We start from the raw sequence: 26,694 nt of genomic DNA, 5'->3' as shown, positions 1-26,694 counted from the left end.
AATGATCTGCCCTTGACAAAGCCAAACTGGGTCGGGTCCAATGTCTGCAAGTCCCCTATGTCTTTGTTTATGAGTTCCATTATGATCCTCTCCATAGCTTTGCAGACCAGGCTTGTTAAGCTTATGGGGCGGTAATTACCAGGGTCCGTAGAGGCACCACCTTTGTGGAGTGGGACCACAGTTGCCGTACGCCACTCCTTGGGCATGTATCCTGTGGTAAGGCTAAGATTAAACAGCTGCCTTATGTGCGGGTTTAGTTCCTCATTGAGTTCGTGTAGCACACAGCCGGGGACACCATCCGGTCCCATTGATGCTGTGTTTTTAGCTTTAGAGAGAGCAGCTTTTACCTGCGCATTTGAGATGTCTGGGAGGCTACACTCCGCTGGGATAGTTATCTCTTCTTTTGGGGGGGGGGAGGGGGGTGAAGTTTGCACTGAACCTGTCTGCCAGTATGTTGGCAATGCCTGTGGGTTCAGTGATTTTTGTATCATTTTGGACTAATTCTGAGCATATCTGGGAGATTCCACCCAGGTTTCTAACATAGCTGAAGAAGGCCTTATGATTTTCTTTTGAATCTATGGCAATTTTTCTCTCAAAGTTGGCCTTGGATGATTTTATGAGTGCTCGTATTTTTTACTAATAATGATCAAGGGTGTCTTCTCTTTTATGGATTTTGCTCTATCATGTAACAGCTTTCTCCTCTTATTGTAAAGTTTGTTTATGGCTGGGGTCCACCAGACTGGACGTTTGCCCTTGGTGGAAAGAGTCTTGGTTTTATTAGGGATTGCCTGATCCATGCAGTCCTGGAGGTGTTCGTGGAAGGCATTTGTAAGGGCTTCCGCAGCTTGGGTTGTGGTTTCCACTGGCTCGGGGCCTTGAAGGATACCACACCAGTCTTGAGTAGTGTGAAGTTTGCTTTAGTGAAGTTCTTCACTGTGGTCTTTTTTGTTTGGGGTGGGGGCGGGATGTGGATTTCCAGTGAGATTAGTTTATGATCTGATCTCACCAATGAGGGATATACTTCCGGTGTGGAGCATTTTGTCCCCATGTTTGTGATGATGAGATCTAGTATATTTTCTCCTCTTGTGGGAACAGTGACTAGTTGTTCCATGGCATTTGAATTTATGAACTCCAGGAACCTTTGGGCTAAAAAGTTGGGGCTTGAGTAATGTTCCCAGTCTATATTCGGGTAGTTGAAGTCACCCAATATAATGGTGTTTGGAGATACATTTATACCCTCCAGTGTCTTCAGGAAGGCTGTGTGGGGTTCCTGAGTTTGAGAGGGTGGCCTGTAGCATGCTACAAATTGTAGAGCAGTTTTGCCTATGGTTAATTGCACCTGGATGGTTTCTGATGTTTTGTGCGTTGCCACCAACCTGGAGGTGTGGGTATCCTTGATGAATATGGATACACCCCCTCCTTTTGTGGTGTGGTCCGGGTTTTGGGGCCGGAACGCATGATATGAGGTAAAACCTGATAGCGCCAGGGTGCTCTCAGGAGCCTTGAACCAGGTTTCAGTTACAGCACAGACATCGATGTTCTCCATACTGAGAAGGGCCTCGAGTGCATGCATTTTGAGATTTAGACTTCTGGCATTGAGCAGCATTACCCTTAGTTTCTTCCCATTTTTGTTTTCTAGGGTGGTAGGTTTAGAATTTGAGCCTTGCCTAAAAAAGGCACTATGGGGGTGGCAAGAGCCTTAGCCAATATCCGGAATCCCAGGGGTGACAGGTGCAAGCCGTCCCTTGCGAAGCAGTGTGGCTTGTCAAGCATGTCATCCCAGGCAGACAGACACTGGATCCCCTTTGAATGACACCAGAAATTAAGCCTATTGTTAAAGCTGATCATCTTGTCTCTATGTTGTGGCATCATTCTTGGTGAAGGAAGGATACTGCTCAGGGTCAGGGTCATACCTGCCTGGGCTACATAATCAGAGAGCTCCTCTATGTCTCTTTTCATGTAGTCCAGTGAGGTATGTCTCAGGTCGTTCACACCAGCATGGACAATGACTGTGTCATATTTGTACTTGCTGTGGAGTGACCCGAGTGCTTGTGTTATGTGGCAGATTCCAGCGCCCGATAGGCAGCTTACTGTGACCCTCTCCTTATTCAGCCTGGTGAGTGGGACGTCAGTGTGTCTGACTATGGAGTCACCTATGACAAGTATGTTTGGTGTTGTATTTGGCCTTAAGGGCTGTGACTGCTTTGCACACTGATTTTGTGGTTTATGTGTTGCCTGTGGTGTGTCATGAGGTGGCAGTTGCTTGGGTGTCTGCTTTGGAGGCCTCTGCTGTTTAGGTAAATTTTTGCTCAGAGCCTCCGAGTATGTCTTTGTGTGTTTATGTGTTTGATTCATTGTTGTGATAGCTTTATGTGAGACTGGTTTTGTGGTGTGTGTAGTTGCCTTCTCCTCCTGTCTGGTCTTGCCAGTCCTGAGTTGAGAGAGCTCAGCCTCCAGTTTGGCCAAATAGCTGCATCTCGCAAGTATTTGTGTTATGTGGGAGGAGGAGAGGGTTGTCTGTGTACATGAGGCAATTGTAACATTGCCTCATTATTCCCAGATTCACCAACTGGACAGGAGAGGACGCCAGCATCTGACCCTTCGACATGCTAGAGAAATTAAGTTGTTAGGGGTGTAACTGAATAAGAGAGGACTTAGTAAGGAAGTGGGTACTCCTGGGGGGGGGGGTCGCTAGTGAGGGACTTTGTATAATACAGAAGTGCTAAACCTGAAAAGAAGATGCTTTTAAGACAAGTGCTGAGCTTTTTTTTTTTTTTTGGAGAAAAAAAAAAAACTTTTAGGAACAAGTGCTGCGCATTTTAGTTAAGGGATATACTGTTAGATTACTAGTAGAGCAGTTCTAAGGGAAAAAATAAAGAACAGACTTTATGGAGCCAGAAAAAGTTTAACCTTGTTAAACCAGCGCTGCTGTGTTAGAAATAATTCCACACTTTGACGGAGGGGTGGGGGGGTTAATTGGTCAGTATATGTGGAAAAGAGGGAATTATATTGACAAGTGCTACTGGATTCTACAAATCCCCCTGGTATTAGTGACTGACTTTCAATTAATAGTCTGTTCATGTTGAAAAGGATGCATATTTAGTAGTGTTTTTAATTTTAACACGGAGTACTTATGTTACATTATGTAACTTTACAGTATGTTAATATGTGGGGGCATCGCAATTTTTTATCTAACTTTTTGCGTGAGTTTAAATGATTGTTTTTTTTTACTGTTGTGTTTATTTTGTTCAACTAGAACTGGTAAGGTTTAATTAGTGCTTAAGGAATGTTTTTAATTTTTATCACTAGTTGGCAGTGTTTTTATTGTTATTTAAGGAAGTGTTCGAAGAGGGAGTTTTGAATCTGATTAAGTTCACATTATAGCAGTGAAGGAGAGCACTTTTTCTATATTAAAAATTTCACTTGTTCCTGGCACCTACAATTGTGTTTTATAGGTGGATTTTATTGTTTGGTACATAGCCAGAGGAAAGGCTAAGACTGCAATGTGAGATATCAAGCAAAAAGCAGGGTCTGACTAATACTAGTTCTGTGGTCTTTATTTTGAAAGACAAGCCAGGAACTAGAAAGAAGAAAAACTCTTAAACACCTTCAATAATCCTGTTTTGCATTTCTATATTCAACTCTACTTAAGAGTTTAATAGAATTTATTTCACATTTGCAAGTCTTACATTAGGAAGGAAAAGATGTAAGTGGTCTTTTGATTCTGGTGGATCATCTAACTTTACATATGGGAACAACACATTGCACTCTTTGGTTAAACTTCATTTCCATCATAGTTTTGTTTAGAATGCTGTCAATTGTGGATTATAAGACATGTCAATGATCATTCTCACTCTTACCTTATCTTAATGGCATCATTCAAGATTACTGACAGAACACGGCCCTGTTCTGGAAGCACGTTTACCCAGAACAGGGTCACAATATCTTTTCTTCAGAGTAACCAGTCTCTACTGACTGTCCATTATCATCATGTTGTTTGTTACCAGTTGAACAATATGGGATACTGGATCTGTTATATCTGTTATTCATCCAGATATTCATTTTCCCCTGGAACAACATTTCAAACATTTGCTGGGTTTGTTTAACTCAGAAAAATAAAATTAAACTTTGATATCACAGTATCTCTTTTGGAACACCAATATTTCTCAGTATGCATATCAAACTAGGATGAACCAAGTGCAGAGAAGAAATAATTTTCTGTATATTAATAGCTTGCAAATAATTTTATTTTATTTAACCGCTTCTAGAAAGAAATACAGTTTCTATGCATTAATAGATTTCCAGGTGATTTATTATTTTATTTCATTTTTTTTTATTTTACATGGGTTAACCGGGTAGGTAGGCTGGTATGACGACCCTTTTCAGCCATGACCTGGACCCAATGGGAAATACAAAGTATAGACAAAAAACAGGTATTTAGGAAAACAGAGAACTATGCAGTATTGTAGTGTTACAAACAATAAAAATACGTATAAATAATCACTGGAAGAAAGTGTATACACATCTGAAGATCAAATACTTGATTTGTGAGGGTCAGGTGAGCTTGAGATAAAGTATATGCATCAGCTGTATTAAAGAACTAACTCCAGGGATCTAGGTGGATATGAAATTTTGCAGCATTATATAATAGATTGAGAAAGACCAAAAAAAGAAAAGGAAAAAAAAGTGGCTGGAGTTTCTTATAATAAGTGAATATGGTTTAGCTGTACTTGCTTGTCTAGACCTGAGTCACCTTTATATGCCTGCTTGTGATCCAGCCATTACCACTTGCCCATTGTTTCTCAGTCAGTAGAGTGAGAGCTTTTCATGTTGTGGCCACCACTTGGCCATGAGGAGTTTTTTTTTTTTTTCATTTATAGGAATTAACCCCTCCCCGGCATGCATGTTCATTCTCACCCACCCACACTCCATCTGGACAAATACATACACATCTTTAGCCACTAGTTTAGTGCTCCACTAACCTTTCTGTCTAGGAGGTACCAGAGTTGCTGAAGACTTGACCACCTCCCTACCCCATAATAGATGAGACCATATCTCCTATCTCCTTATCCAACAATAGATTAGGCAGTATATCCCATCTCCATACCCCATAATAGATGAGATAGTATCTCCCCTCTCCTTATCCCATAATAGATGAGACAGTATCTCCCTCATCTGTACCCCAAAATAGATGGAACATTATTTCCCACCTCCCTACCCCATAATAGATGAGATAGTATCTCCCATCTCCTTACCCCATAATGGATGGGACATTATCTCCCACCTCCCTACCCTATAATAGATGAGACAGTATCTCCCACCTGACTACCCCATAATAGATGAGACAGTATCTTCTCTGATCCCCTTCTTAACCCATGATGGATGAGACACTATCCCCCACCTCCTTACCCCATAATGGATGAGACAGTACCTCCCACCTCTGTACCCCATAGTAGATGAGACAGTATCTTCAACCTCCCTACCCTATAATGGATGAGACAGTAATAACTCAATTCTGTACCCATAATGGATGAGACAGTACCTCCCACCTCCATACACATTAATGGTTGAGACTGTATCTCCCATCTTCCTATCCCATAATGGACGAGACAGTATCTCCTGCCTACATACCCCATAACAGAAGAGGTGATATCTCCCACCCCATACCCCATAATAGATGAGACAGTATCTCCCACCTGCATACCCCATAATAGATGAGACAGACCTCCGTACTCATAATAGATGAGACAGTATCTCCCACCTCCATACCCATAATAGATGAAACAGTATCTCCCACCTCCCTACTCCATAATAGATGAGACAGACCTTCGTACCCATAATGGATGCAATACTGGTATCCATCTCCCTACTCCATAATAGATGAGACAGTATCTACCACCTCCATACCCCATAATGGATGAGACAGTATCTCCCTCTCCCTACTCATTAATGGATGAGACAGTATCTCCCACCTCCATACCCCATAATGGATGAAACAGTATCTCCCCCTCCCTACTCATTAATGGATGACACAGTATCTCCCCCTCCCTACTCATTAATGGATGAGACAGTATCTCCCACCTCCGTACCCCATGATGGATGAGATGGTATCTCCCACCTTCCTGCCCCATAATAGATGAGATGGTATCTCCCACCTCTGTATCCCATAATAGATGGAGCAGTGTCTCCCATTCACTCTCATCTTCCCTGCTTCTAGTGTGTCTCAGGTCAGATGGGTTATGGTCAATGTTTCATTCATCTATGCTACAGAGCCATGCATCTTCACCTTCTTAATATCATTTTTAGTATTTCTACTACTCTTTTACTTAATCTGTCTGATGAAGGTTGACAAGGAGCAGAAATAATGTGGTTAATTCTGTTCATGCTTACAAAGATCTCATTTATAATTGCTCTGTCTAGCACAATAATTTTTGGTATTGTGTAAATACTGAAACTGGTCTAAGTTTTAATTAGTTGTACCTAAAACTGAATATTTATAGCAGACATACATCCATATACTTCATATAAACTTCTTGAAATATTTCCATTCATGGATTAGTGTGATTAATGTATTGTCTTTTCTGTGATTTTTATGGATATTTCCATAGGTACAGTGAAACGCTTACAAGACACTTATGACATTATTCATTTACACACTAATGCAATAGTGTTTGCAAAAAATGCATGACATAATTTATCTAAGCTGGAAAAGAAACATGTTACGTCTTACAATCTGATATCCAAACAGCAATTACTAAAGCTGGGAAGAAGGTGGCATAGTCACCTGGGGAATTCGGGCTTATAAAACAGAAGCTTGTTTCAATTCTGAGAGTCAATATGTTACTCTAGATTGTTTCTTGAGCCCTCCCATCTATTTTTTAGAAAAGGAAATATGTCTTTTCTTGAAGCATTGGTTTAAAAGTCAGGCTGTTGACCATAGACTTACCTAAGAATTGATAGAAAATGACACACACTCCCAGTAGCTCTCTTTGATATTTTGTAAATGTGCTTATTGCATTTGGTGGTTCTTATGAGATCTAGGTTAAAGGAATCTATGAAATTCTTTCACTGTTATATTCAGGCAAAAGTAATATTAGCTGTTGTATTCAATGTGACTTTTCTAGTGATGGATACTTTAAAGATTGTATTTAAATGTTTCTAAACCACATCATCTTTATTCTGTTCTAAAGAACATATTTTCGCCAAAGTCAGTTCTTATTTGCTTGTTTTAGTTTGTTCCACAGCAGGAAACATTTTGCGGTTTAGCAAAGTGCTGGAAGACTTCTGTTTGACTCAACCTATGAAATTGGCATATATACATACATATACATACATATGTATGCAAACATACCTAAACACATGCATGTATATACATACATATACATACAATCATATGTAGATATACATACATACATACTAACATATACATACATACATACATACATACATACACACAAACATACAAATATTTCAAGCATGGGCACTGCAATATTGGTATTAGCACTGAACTTGCAATTATCACAGGTCGCATAAGTATCTTTAATCTCTATCATAACACCTCAACCTGATTTTTTGTTAGAATCTTTGTTGCAGTAAAATTATATGCTAATTGTCTATTGACATGCATGAATTCTAGGGGTGAATGTGTCTGCAGATCCTGTGATAGACTGGTATCTGATCCAAAATGATTTACAGTGTTACTCCAGTGATTGCCAGGTTTTCAGAGTTAGTGGCTCAACAGGCCACACATTCACCTTTGAAGCTAAAAGGTAAAGAAAATTGTGGGTTCTATTCCCACAAGGTACTTGTACTCATGATGCAATGAAGAGCAGCATGGATGGGTATTGTATTCCTGAGAGTACTGTTGTTTGAATAAATCTCCTAACTGAAATACCATCCACCTAAATTGCTAGTAGCTGAGGCAGATGTAGCACATCTGGCAGCACTCATTGAAAAGCGCAGTGGTCTTTATTACACATATTTGAAAATATTCTTTTTTCACATAGTTTATATTTTAATATTTCCGTTTGCAGATAGTTTGTTCAGAGGCATTCCTCATATGATATTGTTCCATCAATGTATTCCTTTATGTGCATCTTGCTTCTTACTTTTTTATTACTTCTGTATTTTTATATCCAAATTCTTATATTTACTTTTTTAAACCGTATTGAAGCATTATTTCATACTCTGTAAACTCCTCATATCTAGCTTTTACATAAATCGTATCTGATATTCTTTTAACTTCTTCAACTTCGACAGTTTTTACTCCTTCGTTTTTAAAACTTATCCAAAATTTGTTAACATTTTCATACAGAGATCTACTTTATATTTTCACTTCCTACTTTATGTCAAAAAAGCATATGCAAAGAAACAAAAAAAATGGACGTGGTAAATGTAATCTTCCCTTTTTCCTTATTATATAGTGCGGTTATTTCCTTGAGACTTAATGTTGAGCTCTAATAAACATTCTTTTTAAATGACAGTTTGAATGTTCTCCATAAATTTACTGTATTATTCATTTTTTGAACAATCTTACCCTTCTGTTCCTCCGCACTTCACATTTTTATCAGAAGGTATTTTGTTTTCATTTCTTTCTCTGTGAAACATGTCCCATCTACTCTAACTGCAATTCTTATCTCATTCCTTTTATCTTTATTGACTGATAAACGTATCTACTTCAGTCTTTTTCATTTTTTATTAACTTGACCCCTTAATCTAGGTTTAACTATTAGTATTGCATTATCAGCATAAAGCGTTACACATAGAAGCTGTATACCCACACTTGCCTTTCATCTAGCTTCCTTTAACTTATCTTCACTTATAGCTAATACAGCATTCATTACCAAAAATATAACTGCATTCAGTGAACATAGTTCATAGGTTAGTACTAGGCTAACTACCCTTGCGAGCCATTTTAATCCTAGCCAATTATCTCTTGTGAGACTTAAACCCTGCACCTTGTGTTTGTAAGGCAAACACCTTATCCATTAGGCCACCCTCCCAACCCATTTTTATTCCTTTACTTATCTTTAATTTTCTCAGTCATCTACTTACTTACAAACTAATTCACCCATGAATTACTATATGTCATTTTAACATGTTTTCAGTCCATTACAGGATAATACATCCATACTTGTCTACAATTCAGATTGTCATAACCTTTGCTATATCACCATGCCAGCAGTGTAAATTTTTCTTTATTATTACATTGATTATTTTTTTACTAATATCAACATTGCTTATTTGGAATATCCTACTTCCTTTCAAGCAAAGTATCTTTGACAACTTTCATCAATTTTACCTACAAAAAAAGTATTGTAACCTTATGGTCTACACACGGCATAGACCAGTGTCTACTTCTGAACATCATACCTATTACTGTTTCCCAAACACTGTTAGTGCTTCACTTCAAACTCACAGGCAAGTCATTCATTTAGAACGTCAGTTCTTGTCTTTTTCACACAAGTTTTATAAAATTGCCATCTTTTACCATATTTACCTGGTACATTGTTCTCAGTTAGTTGTCTTAATACATTACTAAAGTCTTCTAAAGCTGCTATTTTCTCTATTTCACTTCTAACATTTTAAACATTCCATTTTTTATATATTTTATTTCTTTATAGTAAGCCATAGTTATACATTGCTCTGCTGTTTTCATAATTTCATTTTGTTTAGACTTTTTACTACTTTCTTGCTTTTTCACAATCATATTTCTTTTTTATTACCAAATTTCTCTAGCAAGGATACACTCGTTTTTTATTTCCTTTGAGAAAAAATATCTTTCATCCTTTTATTATTTCTTTCTTAAATTATTTTTACTTTTTAAATCATAATACATGCTATTTTTTAACTTGTGTGGTGGGTAATACAGAGGATTAAAGCGGTGAGCTGTTAATTAGCCAGAGTTTAATTCCATCAATCTCTATTTTGCTAACTGTTTGACACTGAGAAAATGACTTAACCAGACAGGCTGAGGCTGAAAAAGGTCCAAGTAGATCAGGGCTCTACCGCAATTAACTAATAAATAAATAAACATTTGTACTTCAAAGAACTTAGATGAAGCAGTGCAAAGGTCTCAGTGTAAATTATGTTCTTTAAAAAAGAGCTCTTTAGAAAAAAAGCATGATTTATCAGTTTCTTCATTATTAAACAAAGACTTCTTCAATATAAACAACTTACACAATTAAATACACTTTTAACAAATCACAAGCATGTTACACGCTGTACATCACTGTCATTTAAAGTTATAATGCATATATTTTGTATTAAGTCACATAAAAGTAAATGCAGTTTTACAGTTCTGGCTTTATTCAAACTCTTGATATTAAATTAATAATTAAGTCCATGTGTATTGCCAGTATCTAACCTTATCTACCAAAATAACTATCTTCTCTTATGTATTAATACTGCTACCTTCCCCATAATTTTCGATGTTATTAAAAAAAATCTGTTAAAATTTTCACGTACAATAAAATGACTAAATAAAAAATTCCTGTTAGATATGTTATTAATGACATACTGATATTCAATGAATTCTTGATGCAAATGTCTTATGTTTTTTTTCCAGTATAAAAGGCATTGCATGTATTACATATAGCAGCATACACTATAAATTGGCAGTTACAGTTAAAGTTGGAAATCTATCAGAGAGCTTTCCCTTATATTAAAACATTTTTTCAAAAAACTACAGTGGTAGTTACCCACTTTCTTGTTCAACTGAGTCATCCTGTGTTTACAGTTGCTGTTGTGTTCCAGTAATATTTAAATACAAATGCTTTATGTAAAAGAATACTGGGTAGGTTCCAAAGCTTTATGCATGTTATTTCTACTAACAATGACTTTACAGTTGTTATAAATTATGTGTTTGATATCCATAGTATATACTCTATACTTAACAGTACATTTCCCATTATATTTTTATTTATTGTTCAACAGTGGACTCACTGTACTTCTCCAGGTATATAATTTCTTTATATTTTGTGCTCCTGACATATTCAAAAGTAAAACTTATCAAATTCTTACAGTAATCTCTTGTTAACATGAAATCAACCTTGACAATCTTATTGCTTCTCTGTTTACAATTGTTTTTTCTAATATGGAATAGATACCCTCTATATAACCAACATCTATCGATCTATCTCTGTCTGACTATGTATATATGGTAATTGTGGACTTTCTATAGATTTGTTAATGCATAATTCCATAAAACACCTTGTCCAAAAACCTGAAGTTATTTTAATCCATTTTCATTTTTTGGTAAATGATCAAAATGAAATGGAAGAATAATAAAAAAATATCAGTGAAAAGATTTTATAAAACCATAAAAGATAAAGTATTAATTTATTGCATATTACAACGGATGTATATATAAATTAATACTACTTATTATTTGCTTCATAATTCATTAGGTTTTTAAAATACTGTTCTGCAGTTTGTTGTTTTAGCGTACATAGTCTTTTAAGCAGCAATTTACGGTCATGTGATTAGATTTGCTTTTTTTAAATGAGGGCTATGTTTGCAAATTCGCATAGTTCTGAAGAAGTCCTTTTATCAATGTGTTTGAAGAAAACAAGACATAATTTTTATTGTTGCTAGATATTTTCTTAGTTTTATTAAAAGTGCAATATCTGAGTCATTATATTTGGTGTTCAACTTCTGCTTTATACTCACTACACATTTCAACTGTACAGATTTTCATAAAATGTCCAGATTTTTTCCTCATATTTTTGATCTGTTTTTCATAAAATTGTGGTTTTCTGGCAAATTTGCGGGAAATCATTAAAGAATGAAGTTAGAAAATAATGACAAACAATTGAGTTTCAGACTTCATACCTTCCAGAAAATTAATGCTAATGCAAAACCTGTTATTCTACTAACTTTCTAAGTTTGTAAGAGCAATATTTAAAACTTGTTCCTATTTTTGGTCATTTGCCCCAATTTTATTTATGTCTTTGTCCAGATTTTTTGCTTTAGGAAGCTAAGAGGTATGAAGCTCACTAATTTTTGTAGATAAAAATACTTTTGTATAAGTTCTCAATGTCCCAAATAGCTATTACTATAAATGTAATTGTATGTTTTCATTTATCATGAATTCCTGAAGTTTCTCAACTGTTTATGAGATAAATTTTCATTTTTTGTTAATTTATATACTGAATATTTAGACATTTTAGCAATCAGTACCAAAACAATACAAAAAAGTGTAAAAGAATATAACACAGCAGAATAGAGTAGCTGTAAGTTATATAAAGGGAAAGTGAAAACAACTGCAAAAAAGTACAAGTCAGGATAAGCCAGTACAATATAATGTTATTTATTTATTTTATTTTCCATTTGCTTACCGGGAAAGTCTGACTGGGCCAGGAACCTGTTTTTAGTGGAGGCCCTGGCAGAAAAGTTCCACTATAGTACATTAAAGTCATATTACACCAATAGTTATTAATTAACATCGAGGCAGAATTTTGTGCATTACATTTGGGATTAGATTAATATTCACAAAAAACAATTACTTAAGTTACACAATGCAGCGCAGTATGTTCATTTGAAATGAAGAAGTAAAACTAAGATAATGGTAAGAATGATACACAATAAGCAATGTCCCGCAGAAAGGTATACAACAAGCAAGGTACCGCAGTAACAAAACAGAGTGAAAAGCACAGTGTAGCACAGCAAAGTACAATAGAGCATGATACTGAACAGTGCAATACAGCTCAAAACAGTATAACTCAGTGCAACTTAATACAGTAGAGTACAAAGTAGTACACTATAAGTATTTACTGCACAGCAAGAATCAGTACTGTAACACGCCATACCAATAAATGTTTAATAAAATAGTAGTGCAAGTTCACTATCAATAGAGGCTTATTACTTAAGCACTTTTCATAAACATTCAACATGTACAATAATAACAAACTAAAATGAATAAACGTACTTTAGCAAACTATAAGCATTCGTAAGAATATGAAATATTTACAGCAAATAAATAAATGTTTTAAAATTTTGAACTCTAAAAAAAGTAACAGCAGTCACAAATTGAAGTCCAGCTTAACACTGCAACATGGCAAAATGGCGATGTGGCAAAGTGACAGCTTTGTTATTAGCAGCGATGATTCACAATTCACCAGCCATAAGATTTACAGTGGTAGAAGCTAAACGTCTAATAGAAATTCTCCAAAGTAATAAAATTCCAAGAGAAACAGCCTGGGATTTCTAAAAATAGTGAACTATCTATGTCAGACAGTTCACACAATGCCTGGTCCTAGCTAAAGCCCTTAAATTTTAGAAACAAACAGGAAATTAAAAAAAAAGAAACATATTCAACAAAGTAGTAAAATATCACCAGCAAAGAAACAGAGCTACCTCCATTCGAAAAGGCTGCTTCCAAAATGCTAAATCCTTCACAAAATCCCTCATCAAAACAGAAAACAACAACAATAAGCCAAAGTAAAAAACCCAGTAATCAAATAACATCAAATCTCAATCAGAGTGCTGATAGAAACAGATAATGCAGTAAAGCAGTCCCAGCTTCATCCACAGGCAGGCATACCGCTGTCATCTTCAACATGCATATTTATATCTGAGTGAATGAGCAGCAGGTAGGAATAGTCCAAATACAGTAATCAAAGCAATGCATGCTATTAGTGTATAGCTATGCAGCGGGCAAAATCTCCACTTCATACTATTCCGGAAGTCGTAGATGCCATTACCTCCAAATCTTTACAAGATGGTTAAAACAACAGGCAAAATATACACTAGATTCTATGAGGCACATAATACGACAAGCAAAACATACAGGAGGCATTATGTGCAAAAGGTACTGGCATCATGACACGTCCACTTCTCTTTTCAATAGGCGGTGTGTGATCTGTTACATCCACATGAACTGCCACCAACTCAAGCATGTGGGACCTCAGTTTACCACTTCATCTTAAGGAAGAGTGGACCAGCAAGCTTCTAGGAGTTATGCAATTGCTACAAGTAAACAGCACAAGGACATGCTGTCTAGGCTGTAGTAGTAAAAACAGCATAGTTGTTTAGTCCTGTATGAAGATTTTAGTAAATTATTTAATTATTTTATTGGTGACTCATAAAATAAAACTTGGATTGTAACGTGTATACTTCATTCCACTCCAGATCCTTCAAGAGAGTCTTGAAAGTAACTTTTATGCAGGAACATTCATCTGGGATGAAGTCAATCAAAATGATGCTGCTGGGTTGTTAAAGAGGTTTATTCGAGAACTTCCGACTCCATTACTAACAGCAGAGTACCTGTCAGCATTCACATCACTAAAAGGTCAGACATCTTATGAATGTCACATTCATGTGGTCTCATGTTTCAAACGTAAGTTTTAAGATCCCATGATCATAGTCTTCAGTCTGAAAGTTACCTTAGCAGTGCTTTTTTCATTAATTCAACTTAATGAAAGATGCCTTTAGAGATTAAAGAGCAAAGTAACACTTTTTCTTCAAAATGTAATGGTATAAGTCTGAAGAGCTGGATAACATTCTTCTACCAATCCTACCAGTCGTAAGCTCCCCTAATGTGTTGGAGTCTAATCTCTCATGTAGATTTTGTAAAATCTGGTAGTTTGTTCTTTGCAGTCAAGGAGTCCAGCCCAGTAGACAAGAAGCCTCCCACACAAGTTTTAGGTGTCTTTGTGACTATAAACTATCCAACTCTCTTAATATCTGACTTTTAACACACTTTCTTTATTTGTGTTTTCGGAAACGGCTATGCGTTTCCTTCCTCAGAAAAAAGCAGACAAACATCACAGTGACAGTGTTCAGCCCTTACTTTTAAAGCTAAAAAGCATCATGTGATGCTAATGAAAAAACATTTCAATTAAATTATTAATTAATTACTTAGCTTAAAGGTTCCTAACTAACCATAAATGTGTATTTTTGCTAAGCAACAATAATTGCACAATATTCCATATGCCATGCATCGCTAATAATGCTAGACTAAATATAATTCATTATTAAACAATAAACACAGATTTTAAACATTGTATCAATATTACCTACTAATTTAAGCTAAGTAATTAATTAATAATTTAATTGAAATGTTTTTTCATTAGCATCACATGATGCTTTTTAGCTTTAAAAGTAAGGGCTGAACACTGTCACTGTGATGTTTGTCTGCTTTTTTTCTGAGGAAGGAAACGCATAGCCGTTTCCGAAAACACAAATAAAGAAAGTGTGTTAAAAGGAAAGAATACTTGATTTTCGTAACTGCTTGTGGTGTAGGTTGGGCATAATCCAGTTATATCGCCTCGTTTCTTGTTTTTTAACGGTTTGTGAAGCTTTTGTGTACTTAATATCTGACTTGTAGTTCATTCTTCATCCAGTTGTAGACTAGTTGCCATGGCATTTGAAATGAAAAATGTTCTTGTATTTGTGCTGTGATAAGACTTTCAGAAAAGAATGACAATGCTATGCTACTGCAGTGATGATAACGTGATGGCTATCATATGCGAATTGGGCTGGGGTATAAAAAGATATTATCGACATGATGCTATCATATGTCAATTGGGCTGGGGTATAAACAAAATATTGTTGACATGATGTCTATCATATGTTAATTGGCCTGGGGTACAAACAAAATATTGTCAATGTGATGGGTATCATATGTCAGTTGGGCTGGAGTATAAAAGAATATTGTCAACATGACGCTATCATATGTCAATCGAGCTGGAGTATAAACAAAATATTGTGGACGTGATGGATATCATATGTCAGTCGGGCTGGGATACAAACAAAATATTGTCGACATAATGGCTGTCATATGTCAATCGGGCTGGGGTATAAACAAAATATTGTCGACATGTTGGCTATCATATGTCAATCTGGCTGAGGTATAAACAAAATATTGTGGACGTGATGGATATCATATGTCAATCGGGCTGGGGTACAAACAAAATATTGTTTAAAATAATGAAACTTATTAAACTGGTTCTGTCAGATTAATAAATGACGAATGAAAACATGCTTGGTCACTGCTGAGCATACTCGTTTTAGAGTGACAAGATATTTTTTGGATTTGGTTGCTCAACTAATTACTTACGGATGTTTCAAAAACTGACAACTCATGAAAAAAAATAGTCCCAGATCTCTACAGCTTGAATAAACTCTCACTCTTTCTTCAGCAAAATATGTGACTCAGTTGGAAACAAGTGGAGATTAAGGGCCAGATTCCAAAAGAGTTGCTTTCAGTGTAAGTCTGCCTTGATTCTGAAAGACCTACTTTCAGTGAAAGTGACTTACTTTGGTACAAGGTCTGTCTATAAATTGGATTATTACTGGGACCAGAGTGCAAAACACATGCTTTCAGCCTGCTCTCAGTGTTAGCTTGTGACTTACACTGAGAGAAAATATTTTGGAACTGGGGCCCAAGTGTGATGTGTAAATAAACTTAAGAATGGAAGTAGTAAGTGCAGCGGAATTAATTTGTGATTCATACAATGATCGTGGGCAATGTTTTAGCATCTCATAGCACAGATTTCAGTGAACTGTGTGGAGAATTCATTTCCTCTTAAAGGCAGATGGTTTCTAAAAACTAGAAAGAATAATAAGCCACGCCGTGTAAGGGGAGTTTTGCCAGAAACCAAAGGATAACCTTACTGGCTATTACTGCAACTTCCAGCCAAAATCATTCCCCAAAATGCCAACTTAGCAATGTAGCCATAGTGGAAGTCTCTAAAGCTGTATGGCAGTATCCCTCATCACCAAGGGACCTCAGCTGTTGTCATACATTATCATCTTCTTTAGACATGACTTGACATCCCATTCCATACAGAAAAAAAAAATATTTCATGTGTGGTAAGTAGTTCATCTAAGTTTTTTGGAAGGAATAAACATTTTTTCTGACCAGACAGGCACTCCTTCCTAGTTTATTCGAGTCAATACTAGTTGAATAGAAGAGACTGCTAACATGATATAGAATTTTCAAATACTAGCTGTCAGTACAAGGGACTTGTGTTTGATATCACTGTTGAACATGCAAAATACCTGTTGAGGAGCATATCTTCTACATTTCAATGAAATGGATACAGCCCACATGAAGACTCTTATGCATGGCCAGAGGCATGTTTCTGGAGCCAGAATCATGGTGTATGATATTTTTGGGGTAAATTCTCACAAGGCTCATAACCAAGGACACATAGTTGCAGGGTGTCATGACTAGCATGTAGAGATGCATTTAAAGGATCCAGACAATAGTGTACTCTGATGTACCCGAAGAGGTAATGGGTCTTGCATCTCACAGGATTTTACCCATGACCACTTTACTATGAACATGTTCTGACATGAAAATGCAGGTAGTGTGATAAATTATACCTTGAATATAAAATATTCATTCAGCTTACATGAAACCTTGTTACTGTATCAACATGTTTAGAGATAAAAGCTTAAGGCATATTGTAAGCCCAATTCCATTCTTTGAAAATGCCCTGAAACAACAGTGTGATAGTTTCTCTTCCTTATAATCTCATTCTGTTTCTTGCCTAGCAGACATTTTTGCACTAAACACATTTTTCTTAAACATTTCTTGAGATATGTTTTTTTCATTGCCTTGCAGTTAGATCCCAGCCATTCCACCCCTCTGCTGTGAATATTAATGCCTGAACAATTTTTTGTGTCATTTTTGTGGGAAGATTATGTGCATGGAATACTGTAGTACCTTGGATTGTTTCCCATCAAGTCTTGCTATAGCATTAATTTTCTTACATTATGTAGAAGCCACACATTTTAGCATTCATTGTGAACCATCTCAGATTCACTGCAGGAATTTTAATCCTTATGCATGTGTCTTGGGGGAATCCTTTTTATTTCATTTATTTATATTTGAAATTTAAAGATGGATGTGAAACCAAAATTTGCCTTGAAATTGTGACAATGCTTGTGGAAAAACTGAGCAACAAAATAATGTAATAACAGCAAAATCATGCTCTCCTATTTGTTAAATAAGGATCAGTAAACTACAGTGATTATATTTATTTCATTCCAATGGCATTCTCAAGAGCAGGGCTTTTTAAAGCACCGAGAATTCAAAATAGTGGATATAACAGCCCTGATGACAAAAACAAAAGTTATTACCTATGACAAGGCAGTTGACGACAGCCATAGACGTAGCTGTCTGCCTTCTGCCTAAGAGAAAAAAAAATGGGTGGATTCTGCAGAGTCTGACACAGACCTACTGAATCCCTCAGCAGTGCAGGCAACAGTGCCCCCTCCTGGTTGTGGTACAACACGTCTTACTTTCATTTTTTTAATGAAGACTTCAATTTCTATTCACGAGTTGTTCAGTGGTGAGAAAGCCTGCTCCCACAGAAAAAGATTATCATTCTTTTAAATCTTTTTCTTGTGGAGGTCTACCCACTTACCTTGTCTTCCATAATACTAGTTTCAGGCCTTTCTATCTATCATCACATGCTCCTTGTATGAGTGTTTCTAAGCATTTAATCATGAAGTATTAAACATATTAGAAGCACATTTATTGAAAAACTATTTTGTATTATTTTATTTCATTTTGATAACAGGGTAGATAGACTGGTCTACCCTTTTCCACTGCAAAAGGGCCTGAGGCAAGGGAGTGCACTAACATTCAAATATAGTGAGAAAATGCATACAGTGAGCATCAAGATGAAAACAAGAACATAGCTGAATTTTAAGTACAGCACATAAAGTAAGACGATTAAATTTACATTATATACTTTATATACATTTATAATAAACAAAAGTATTTACATTATATACATTTAAATTATTTAAATTTAAATAATCAACAGTTGCAAGATAAGTATTGAGTTCCTTAAGTGAGTAGTATATAGCTGGGAGTTTCTAACTATTTTTTTTAAGCAAGTACAGGTTGACTCCATTGTAAGATGGTCTTTAACTTCTTTATTGAAAGCTTGAAGGGTGATTTGTTGCCTAACTTCTGGTTGCAGGTGGTTCTAGACAGATGGGCTTAGCTGAGAGAAGGTTCTTTCTCCTGCTGTTGTTCTTAGCCAAGGTCTACTTAGCTAAAGGGAGCCGTCTCGGTTGTCCCTGGGAGAGTAGCTTTGCTTTCTAAACTATAATGTTGACTTTAGTATGTGTGCGTGTGTGTGTTTGGGGGGGCACTGCCCTTGGTTAATGACCTTGTAGAGTAGAGTGTTACTTAAAAGGATAAAAGGATGGTTCAGCAATTTGGGGGTTGCCAGTTTATGCCATGTATATTGTAAGCTATCTTGTGCAGCCTGTGGAAACTCAGTTTCACATAGAAATGTAATGAGTGCTTTTAAGAAATAGGTGTCCTAGTTAAATCATTTCATACTTTTGTGTCTTCAGCTGGCTAAGTGCATACTGATGAATCTGGCAGCACAGACATCCTAATGTACCTTATGTTACATGTTATGCTGAGACACTGCCATCACCTTCTTAGATAATCCTATTTCTGGAGTCTGCAAATCACACAGAATACTGAATTCTGCCTTACATTTGTCCATTGCAGTGTTAGTGATTCAGCATTTTTTCATCTGAACAATTGTGGAAGATGTTATTTTTGTTTCATTCAAATGGCATCCAGACTTTCTCTGCTCATTACTGACATACCTGTATTGAAGCTGTGAAGAAGGGGTCTATATTAGAAGCATGAAAGATGGAAACTGCGAATACCAGTACATCGACATATAAAGAGCAATCTACCATGCAAGTGAACCACGTACTGAGCGAAAAGCAAAACACCAAACTGATTTGTTTGGTCAACAGTGCAACCCTGGGGATATGGGATTATACCCTTTTTCCCACTGTAGTGCAATCTTAGAGTTGGTATATTTAAGTAGGCAGGGTGTGGGGATGTGCATCCCTCCCCCCTGCAAAAGTGTTATGTTACTTTTATGTAGTTAGTTTAGGTATACCTCCATGGCGCTGTTGGTTAGGGAAATCGGTTCAGTGTTTTGGTTTTCGCTCAGTATGTGGTTCACTCTTATGGTAGATCACTCTTTATGTATTGATGTATTTGTATTCGTGGTTTCCATCTTTCATGATTCTGATATAGACAAACGAAGAAGACATTTTATCAGACTGCACATCTAATGTTAGTATTTTTGGACAGCGGGGATAAGGAACACATGTGCTGTGGCTTACGTTTGAATCAGTTTACCATGACATTTTAATCACAGTGTAAGGTATCAGGGTATAGCACATGGCTACATTATAGAAGCTGTGCACCAAGACTGCCACATTTACACTGCAGTGAAGATTGAATGTGTTATTTTGATGGTGAGTACTCACTGCTGTCTATGGCAGCAGCAAGTCTGTTAATACATTCCCATGAAGGTTTTAGCCCTTGCATTTTAAATATGAATAATACAGAGATGAGTAGAACATTTACATTTTGCCCCTATCCATTAGGGACAAGGGTGCTGAACTAGAGTTAAATTTGTACTTACCCATCCATTCATCCCAATTATATTTGAATAGTGTAAGAGAAGTAATTTGCTTTATATGGAGAGGAAGATGGTTCCAAGTGGTACTCTGTGATATATATCTATTCCTTCAAAAAGTTCTGTTTATATTGAAAAACAGGTTTAGATCTATGGAGTAAATGTGATTGTCCCACTTTACTCAGCCCTTATAAAGCCAAACATTGAGTATAATGCCGCCTTTCACATGTGTCTGTCTACACATGTGCAGCAGGTGATGCACCCTCAGAGATAGCCTACAATAAGGATACTAGTCTTAAACAATTTACCCTACGTGGGCCACCTCAAAGCCCTATCACTTTACTCAGTCTCTTACAGGACTGCTAAGCGGTGACCTGTGCCTGGCATGCAATGCATTCTCTGACCCAATACTGATGGCTTTGCATATGAAGCTGGTTAGACTTATGGGTTTGTAACTGCCTGGGTCTGTGGAAGGCCCTTCCTTATGTAGGGGAATGACTATAGCTGTTCTCTATTCACTTAGTACAAAACTTGTGTGGAGGCTAAGATTGAACAGTGTCAATAGCTAAACCATGATTCATGCTTTTTAAGATGCATCCAGGGATATTATTGATACAGTATTTTTAGCTTTCGATTAGACCTTCAGGACTTGGCCTTGTGTTATAGCTAGAGATGAACCGGTTTCAGGTATATCTTGAAGGAGAGACTGGGGGGGAAGAGGGGTAAAGTTAGAGCTAAACTTATCGGCCAGCAGGTTAGCTATATCTTCAGCCTCAGTGTAGGTAACATCATTCACAATCAGGTCAGTGCATTGCTGCATTGTGCTTTTGAGAGTATAAATGTAACTAAAAATGCCTTATGATTGTCTTTGGCTTGGGTAGCAATTTTAGCCTCAAACTTGGCTTTGCTGGATTTTATTAAGGCTACTGTGCTGTTTGTTCATTTCAGTGACAAGGGCTCTAACATTCTGGGAATTACTTTTCTAACTTTGGTCAAAATTATTTTCCTTTTGTTATAAAGCATATTGATATTATGGTTCCACCATGTAGGTTTGTTTCTAGGGTTTGCCCTGCACCTGTTCCTATGTGGTACAGCTGCTTACATGCTCGTATAGTGTGGTGGTATATGTTTATTCATATTCAGTAGAGCTAACTGGGTTTTGTGGGGATTTGTTTATCCATGTATCACTTAGGAGTTGGTAGTTTGTCTTAAGAACATTTCTAAAGGTACCTTAGGTGGAAGGGATCTCTGGTTTCAGTTTTATCTCTGCAGGAAACTGCTTTGTGGTCAGACCTAATGAGTGATGGAGATATGCAAGGGATGGTGCAATACTAAGGACAAGATCCAAGATGCTGTTCCTCCTAGTGGGTACTCTGACTAATTGTTCCAGGGCATTTGTATTGACAAGGTCCAGGAATCTCCCTGCTTGTGCAGTAGTTGTGTTGTAGGTTTCCCAGTCTGTAGTAGGGTTATTTAAATCCCCTGGGAAAATTATATTGGGTTTAATACTGAGTGATTCTAGTTCCTGTAGGTAGATGTTATGTCATTCTTTTGTCATAGAGGGAGTTCTATAGCTAGTTAATACATCCTATGGGACCTTTCTGATGGTTGTTTGGACATGAAGAAGCTCTAATGCATCATGTTGCTTTACAAGCCTTCATGTGAATGTCTTCTGTATACTGACACACTTCCACCTTTTTTCTCCTACTGTGCAGTAGGTGGTCTAAATGTGTGGAAGGCATTACAGCCCTGGACAGCCCAAGTGCTCTCCTCTATTTTAAACTATGTCTCAGTCACTACACAGTAATCAGTGCCTTCCAGGGTGAGAAGGGCTTGTACGATGTCCATTTCTAGTTCAGGTTCCTAGCATTGATAAGTAGCACCTTCATATTTTTCCTTGCTTGTTTTGCTATGCCAGTAGATTTATTGGGAGTGCATTACCTAAAAACAGGCATTGTGGGGGTGGACAATGTCTTTGCCAATAATCAAAACCCTATAAACATTCTTTCGCTTGCCAGGAATAAAGCCGAAGCACTATCCCAAGCTGATTTCTGATAAATTGTTTCTAGACTCCCCATTAGTTCAGTCCCAGATGTTAGAGATTTTAAAAATATATGAAGACAGACAAGATTGAGCTCACTGGATATGTCCCAGGCACGTATGTCCCTAGCCTTAAACAGCATTCTACCATCACCCAGAATGATGCCTCAATACAAACAGAAAATGTTTGACTTTAACAGTTGGCTTAGTTTCTGGTATCATTCCAAGGGGATCCAGTACCTGACAGCCTGGGAGGACATGATTGACAGACCATGATGCTTTGCCAGAGATGGCTTTATCTGTCTCCCCTGGGCTTCAAGCTTCTGGCAAAGGCTCTTGGCTCCCCCAGAGTGCCTAGTTTAGGCAAAGTCATGAGCACAAAATTAACAACATGAAAAATTCTTATAAATGAAATTTAAAGGTCATGCTGCTAAATGCTAGGAGTCTTAACATGAAACTGCACTCATTGCAAGCATTCCTTGCCCTGGAGGCTGCTGACATTTGTGCAGTTACTGAAACCTGGTTCAAAGCTGCAGAGAGCACCCCAGCATTACCAGGTTAGTCATCCTACCATACTTTCAGACCCCAAAAGGAGGGCTACAAAGGAAGTGGAGTTTCAATATTTATCAAAGACATACACACCTCCAGGCTGGTCAAATGGTATGACGCACAGGAGACACTCCAAGTGCAGTTAACTGACAAAACACCAATTCAAATCATAGCTAGCTACAGACCCCCAACCATGACTCAGGATGCCCACTCCACCTATCTGGATTTACTTGAATCCATCAAGATTCAACCCTCTACCCTGATCCTAGGTGACTTTAACTACCCAACCATAAAGTGGAAGACCTATTCTAGCCAAAGATGAATGCCTAGCGATTCCTCGACTTCATCAATGCCAATGCATTGGATCAGCTGGTTGACACCCCTATAAGAGGTGAAAATATCTTGGACCTGGTCCTAACCAACATGAGCAGCCACTGTACCACTCCTACAGTGTCATCCTACTTGGTAAGATCCGAGTGTAAAGCAATCACTTTTGAAGTCACCATCTCTCCTGACCCCATCCCACCCCTTGTCAGTATCAAACAAAAAAACTTTCCAAAGCTGGCTACAATCTCCTCAAAGCAGGTATAAGCAGCTTCACAGCCACTATCCCTTCAGTTGGAACCAACACTAATGTCCAGGCCTGCACCAAAAAACTGTATGAGTACCTACATAGCTGTATGGATTCAGCAATACTTGACAGGACCAAATCATCTTAGTCAAGGAATAGTAAACCAGTCTGGTGGACAGCAGCAATAAATAAACTCTATAATAGAAGGAAAATATTGTTGTCCAAGGCCAAGAAGGAACATGTGCCAAGTTGGAAGCAATATCTCCCCTTTGTCTGAAAAAGCAAATAAGGTCACTAGTGAAATCCTCTAAGGCTGACTTCAAGTTCAAATTGACCACATCCACCAAGGGCAATCACAAGGCCTTCTTCACATATGTCCGCAATCTCAAAGGCAACACCCAAATCTGCTCTGAACTGGTGGTCAATAACACTACATACACAAGTGCCATAGATATAGCCAACCTGCTGGCAGACAGGTTCAGTGTCCCCCCATCAGTAAATCAGGACATCCCCAGCACCTGCCCCCTCCCCTCATCACCAGGGAGCAGGTCCTTAATGCCCTCTCAAAGGCAAACAATACAGTCTCCATGGGACCCAATAACATCTCTGGCTGTATCCTACATGAACTCAGGCACAAGCTCTCAGCTCCATTAGACACTGTATTCAACCAAAGCCTGAGCACCGGCTTCATTCTCGCTGAATGGAGGACAGCCACTGTCATCCCTCTACACAAAGGTGGGGCGTCCACTGACCCAGGGAATTATAGGCCCATCAGCCTAACTAGCCTGATCTGCAAGGCCATGGAATGCATCATCGTGGACCTTATAAACAAGGACATTGGCAACCTCCAAATGCTTGACCTCACACACTTTGGTTTTGTCAAAGGGAGATCATGGCTGTTAAACTTGGTCGACTTCTTTGAAACAGTCACCAAAGCCATGGACGAGGGGAAGATGGTGCACACTGCCTACCTTGACCTAGCCAAAGCCTTTAACAGTATTCCCCACTCGGGCATAATAGATAGCTAGGCATCAACCCGTATGTTACCAGATGGGTAGCAAACTGGCTCACTGATAGAACCCTTTCAGTCAAAGTAGAGGAAGCCACCTCTACTAGTAGAACGTATTGAACGGTGTACCCCAAGGATTGGTCTTGGTCCATCTACTGTTTGGGATATACTTTTCTGAGGTGCAAGCCAAAACCAGTGGTCTGTGGCTGACTAAGTTTACAAATGACTGCAAGTTGGGTGCTGTCTTAAATTCCCCTAGTGATGTGAACATCCCCCAAGAGGGCCTTACCCAAACTAATAACTGGTGCCAGAAGCATGGCCTCAAACTGAATGCCAAGAAATGCATTATTATCCCCTTTGGGCAAAATGTCATCCCCACTAATTATCACTTTAATAACAATGTACTAAGCATGCGATCAGTCGTGAGGGACTTGGGCACCTGGGTTGATAGCAACCTGACTTTTGACCACCAAATTCCTCCATTGTACAGAAGGATTTCTACATGGCCCACCTCATAAATAAGAGTATTTCAACCAGGAACAAGGAGGTCATAACATCCCTGTACTCCTCCCTTATCAGACCCATTATCAAGTACAATGCTCCCTTTGGCATGTACCTTGCCAAGCACATGCAGCAGTTGGAGTGAACACAGAGGTTCCTGACCAGGAAAATCCAGGGTCTCAAACACCTATCCTATACATTTTGGCTAAAAGTCATGTCCCTCTACTCAGTCTCATATGCTCAGAGGTGACCTGTGTCTGGCATACAAGGCCATTACAGACCCAGACTTGATGGAGTTGCTGCATATCCATAAGACAAACTCCACTCACACAACCCACATGCAAGGCCTTAACCTGGTCTGTGACATTAATAGAACTTGTTGGTGGGATAGATTTGTGTCCCAAAGACTCCCCTGTTTGTGGAATAGACTCTCTCTCTCTCTCCATGTTAAGCAGAGTACCTCTGTAGCCTGCTTTAAGAAGAACCTGGATGTCTGGATGGAAAACAGAACATACACCCCTGGGATCCCACCTATGTCCCTGCTGGACAGGGGAAACAGGTGCTAACTTTGAGGAACATGGGTGAAATTCTTGACTAGGCTTATACAGGCCTCTGGGCCAAAAGCCTAGTACCATCCTATGAACCTAGGAACCTAAGATGGAGAAAGGGATTCATTTTCTGAATATTGCAGTGTGCACTGAGTGAGATGATATGAAAGAAAGACTAAGTCAAACTTTAACAGTAGAATGAAGAGGTGAGATGAATCTGTGAAGAGATTTCCAAGTCAAATGTATAGTAAGGGAGGGTGGCTGGAAAATGTCAAGTTAAATAAGAATACAGTTAAATAAGAATGAAGCTAAATAAGTAACTCTATTTCTCAGCTCCTATCCCTAATTATCTAGACTTAATTTCTTTTCAGTAAAGTGAATGGAAAAGGTGTTTTTCTAAGTAATTCTAGTCAAGACCTTTTAAAACTCTGAAACAATAAGGTAAAACAAAATTCAAAAGGAAACAAACTGTTATAAAGTAAGAGCAAAATTAAAAAAGTAATGGAAGTATCCAAACATGGGAAGATGGAAGCCAGAATCCAAAGCAGTCATATATCAGAAAATGCAAAACACACCAACCCAAAAACCACAAAGCAGTAAATGAGAAAAAAATGAAATAAAACTTGAAATCAAACTATCACTTTCATTCTATTTACTTGTGGAACTTCTTCAGAATAAACATAACACTAAAACTAACACTAAAATAGTACAAACATCTCTAATTACATTAATTAACCAATCTCCACCTGCTCTCTACCCATGATTTGTCCTACAGTTGCTATGTCTGATCGCTGTCTGGTTACTTAACCTGCAGAACATTCTCTCCCATCATTACCAACACCAACACCTTTAGATATTTTAAAAAAGGCTAACCTTTTACAACAGTACAACAAAATTGCAAATTAATACCTTGCTAATCCCAAGATGGACTTGGAATTTGCAGTCACCTATTTCAATGATCGGTATGCTCATTTAGATAAATTCATGCATACGTCTATCTCCACCAGGACCAAATGCAGCAGCAAATTCAATACCCCCCCACACACACACACACAC

The 26,694-nt window shown here is 37.7% G+C and overlaps 1 protein-coding gene across 1 annotated transcript in view; it reads left to right on the top strand.

The window, feature by feature from the left end:
• ARHGAP40 (Rho GTPase activating protein 40) overlaps positions 1 to 26,694 on the top strand; it is a 442,695-nt gene that overhangs the window by 369,384 nt on the left and 46,617 nt on the right. The window contains exon 9 of the mRNA XM_044090378.1: positions 14,131 to 14,290. Coding sequence (XP_043946313.1) covers positions 14,131 to 14,290 — 160 coding nt within the window. The remainder of the gene's footprint in view (positions 1 to 14,130; positions 14,291 to 26,694) is intronic.

The sequence above is a fragment of the Protopterus annectens genome, chromosome 12.part0 (genome assembly GCF_019279795.1).
Source record: "Protopterus annectens isolate FY-2018-M chromosome 12.part0, PAN1.0, whole genome shotgun sequence".
Lineage (NCBI taxonomy): Eukaryota > Metazoa > Chordata > Ceratodontiformes > Protopteridae > Protopterus > Protopterus annectens.
Note: the sequence above shows the minus strand (reverse complement) of the source record. Positions and strands in the feature narration are given on the sequence as shown.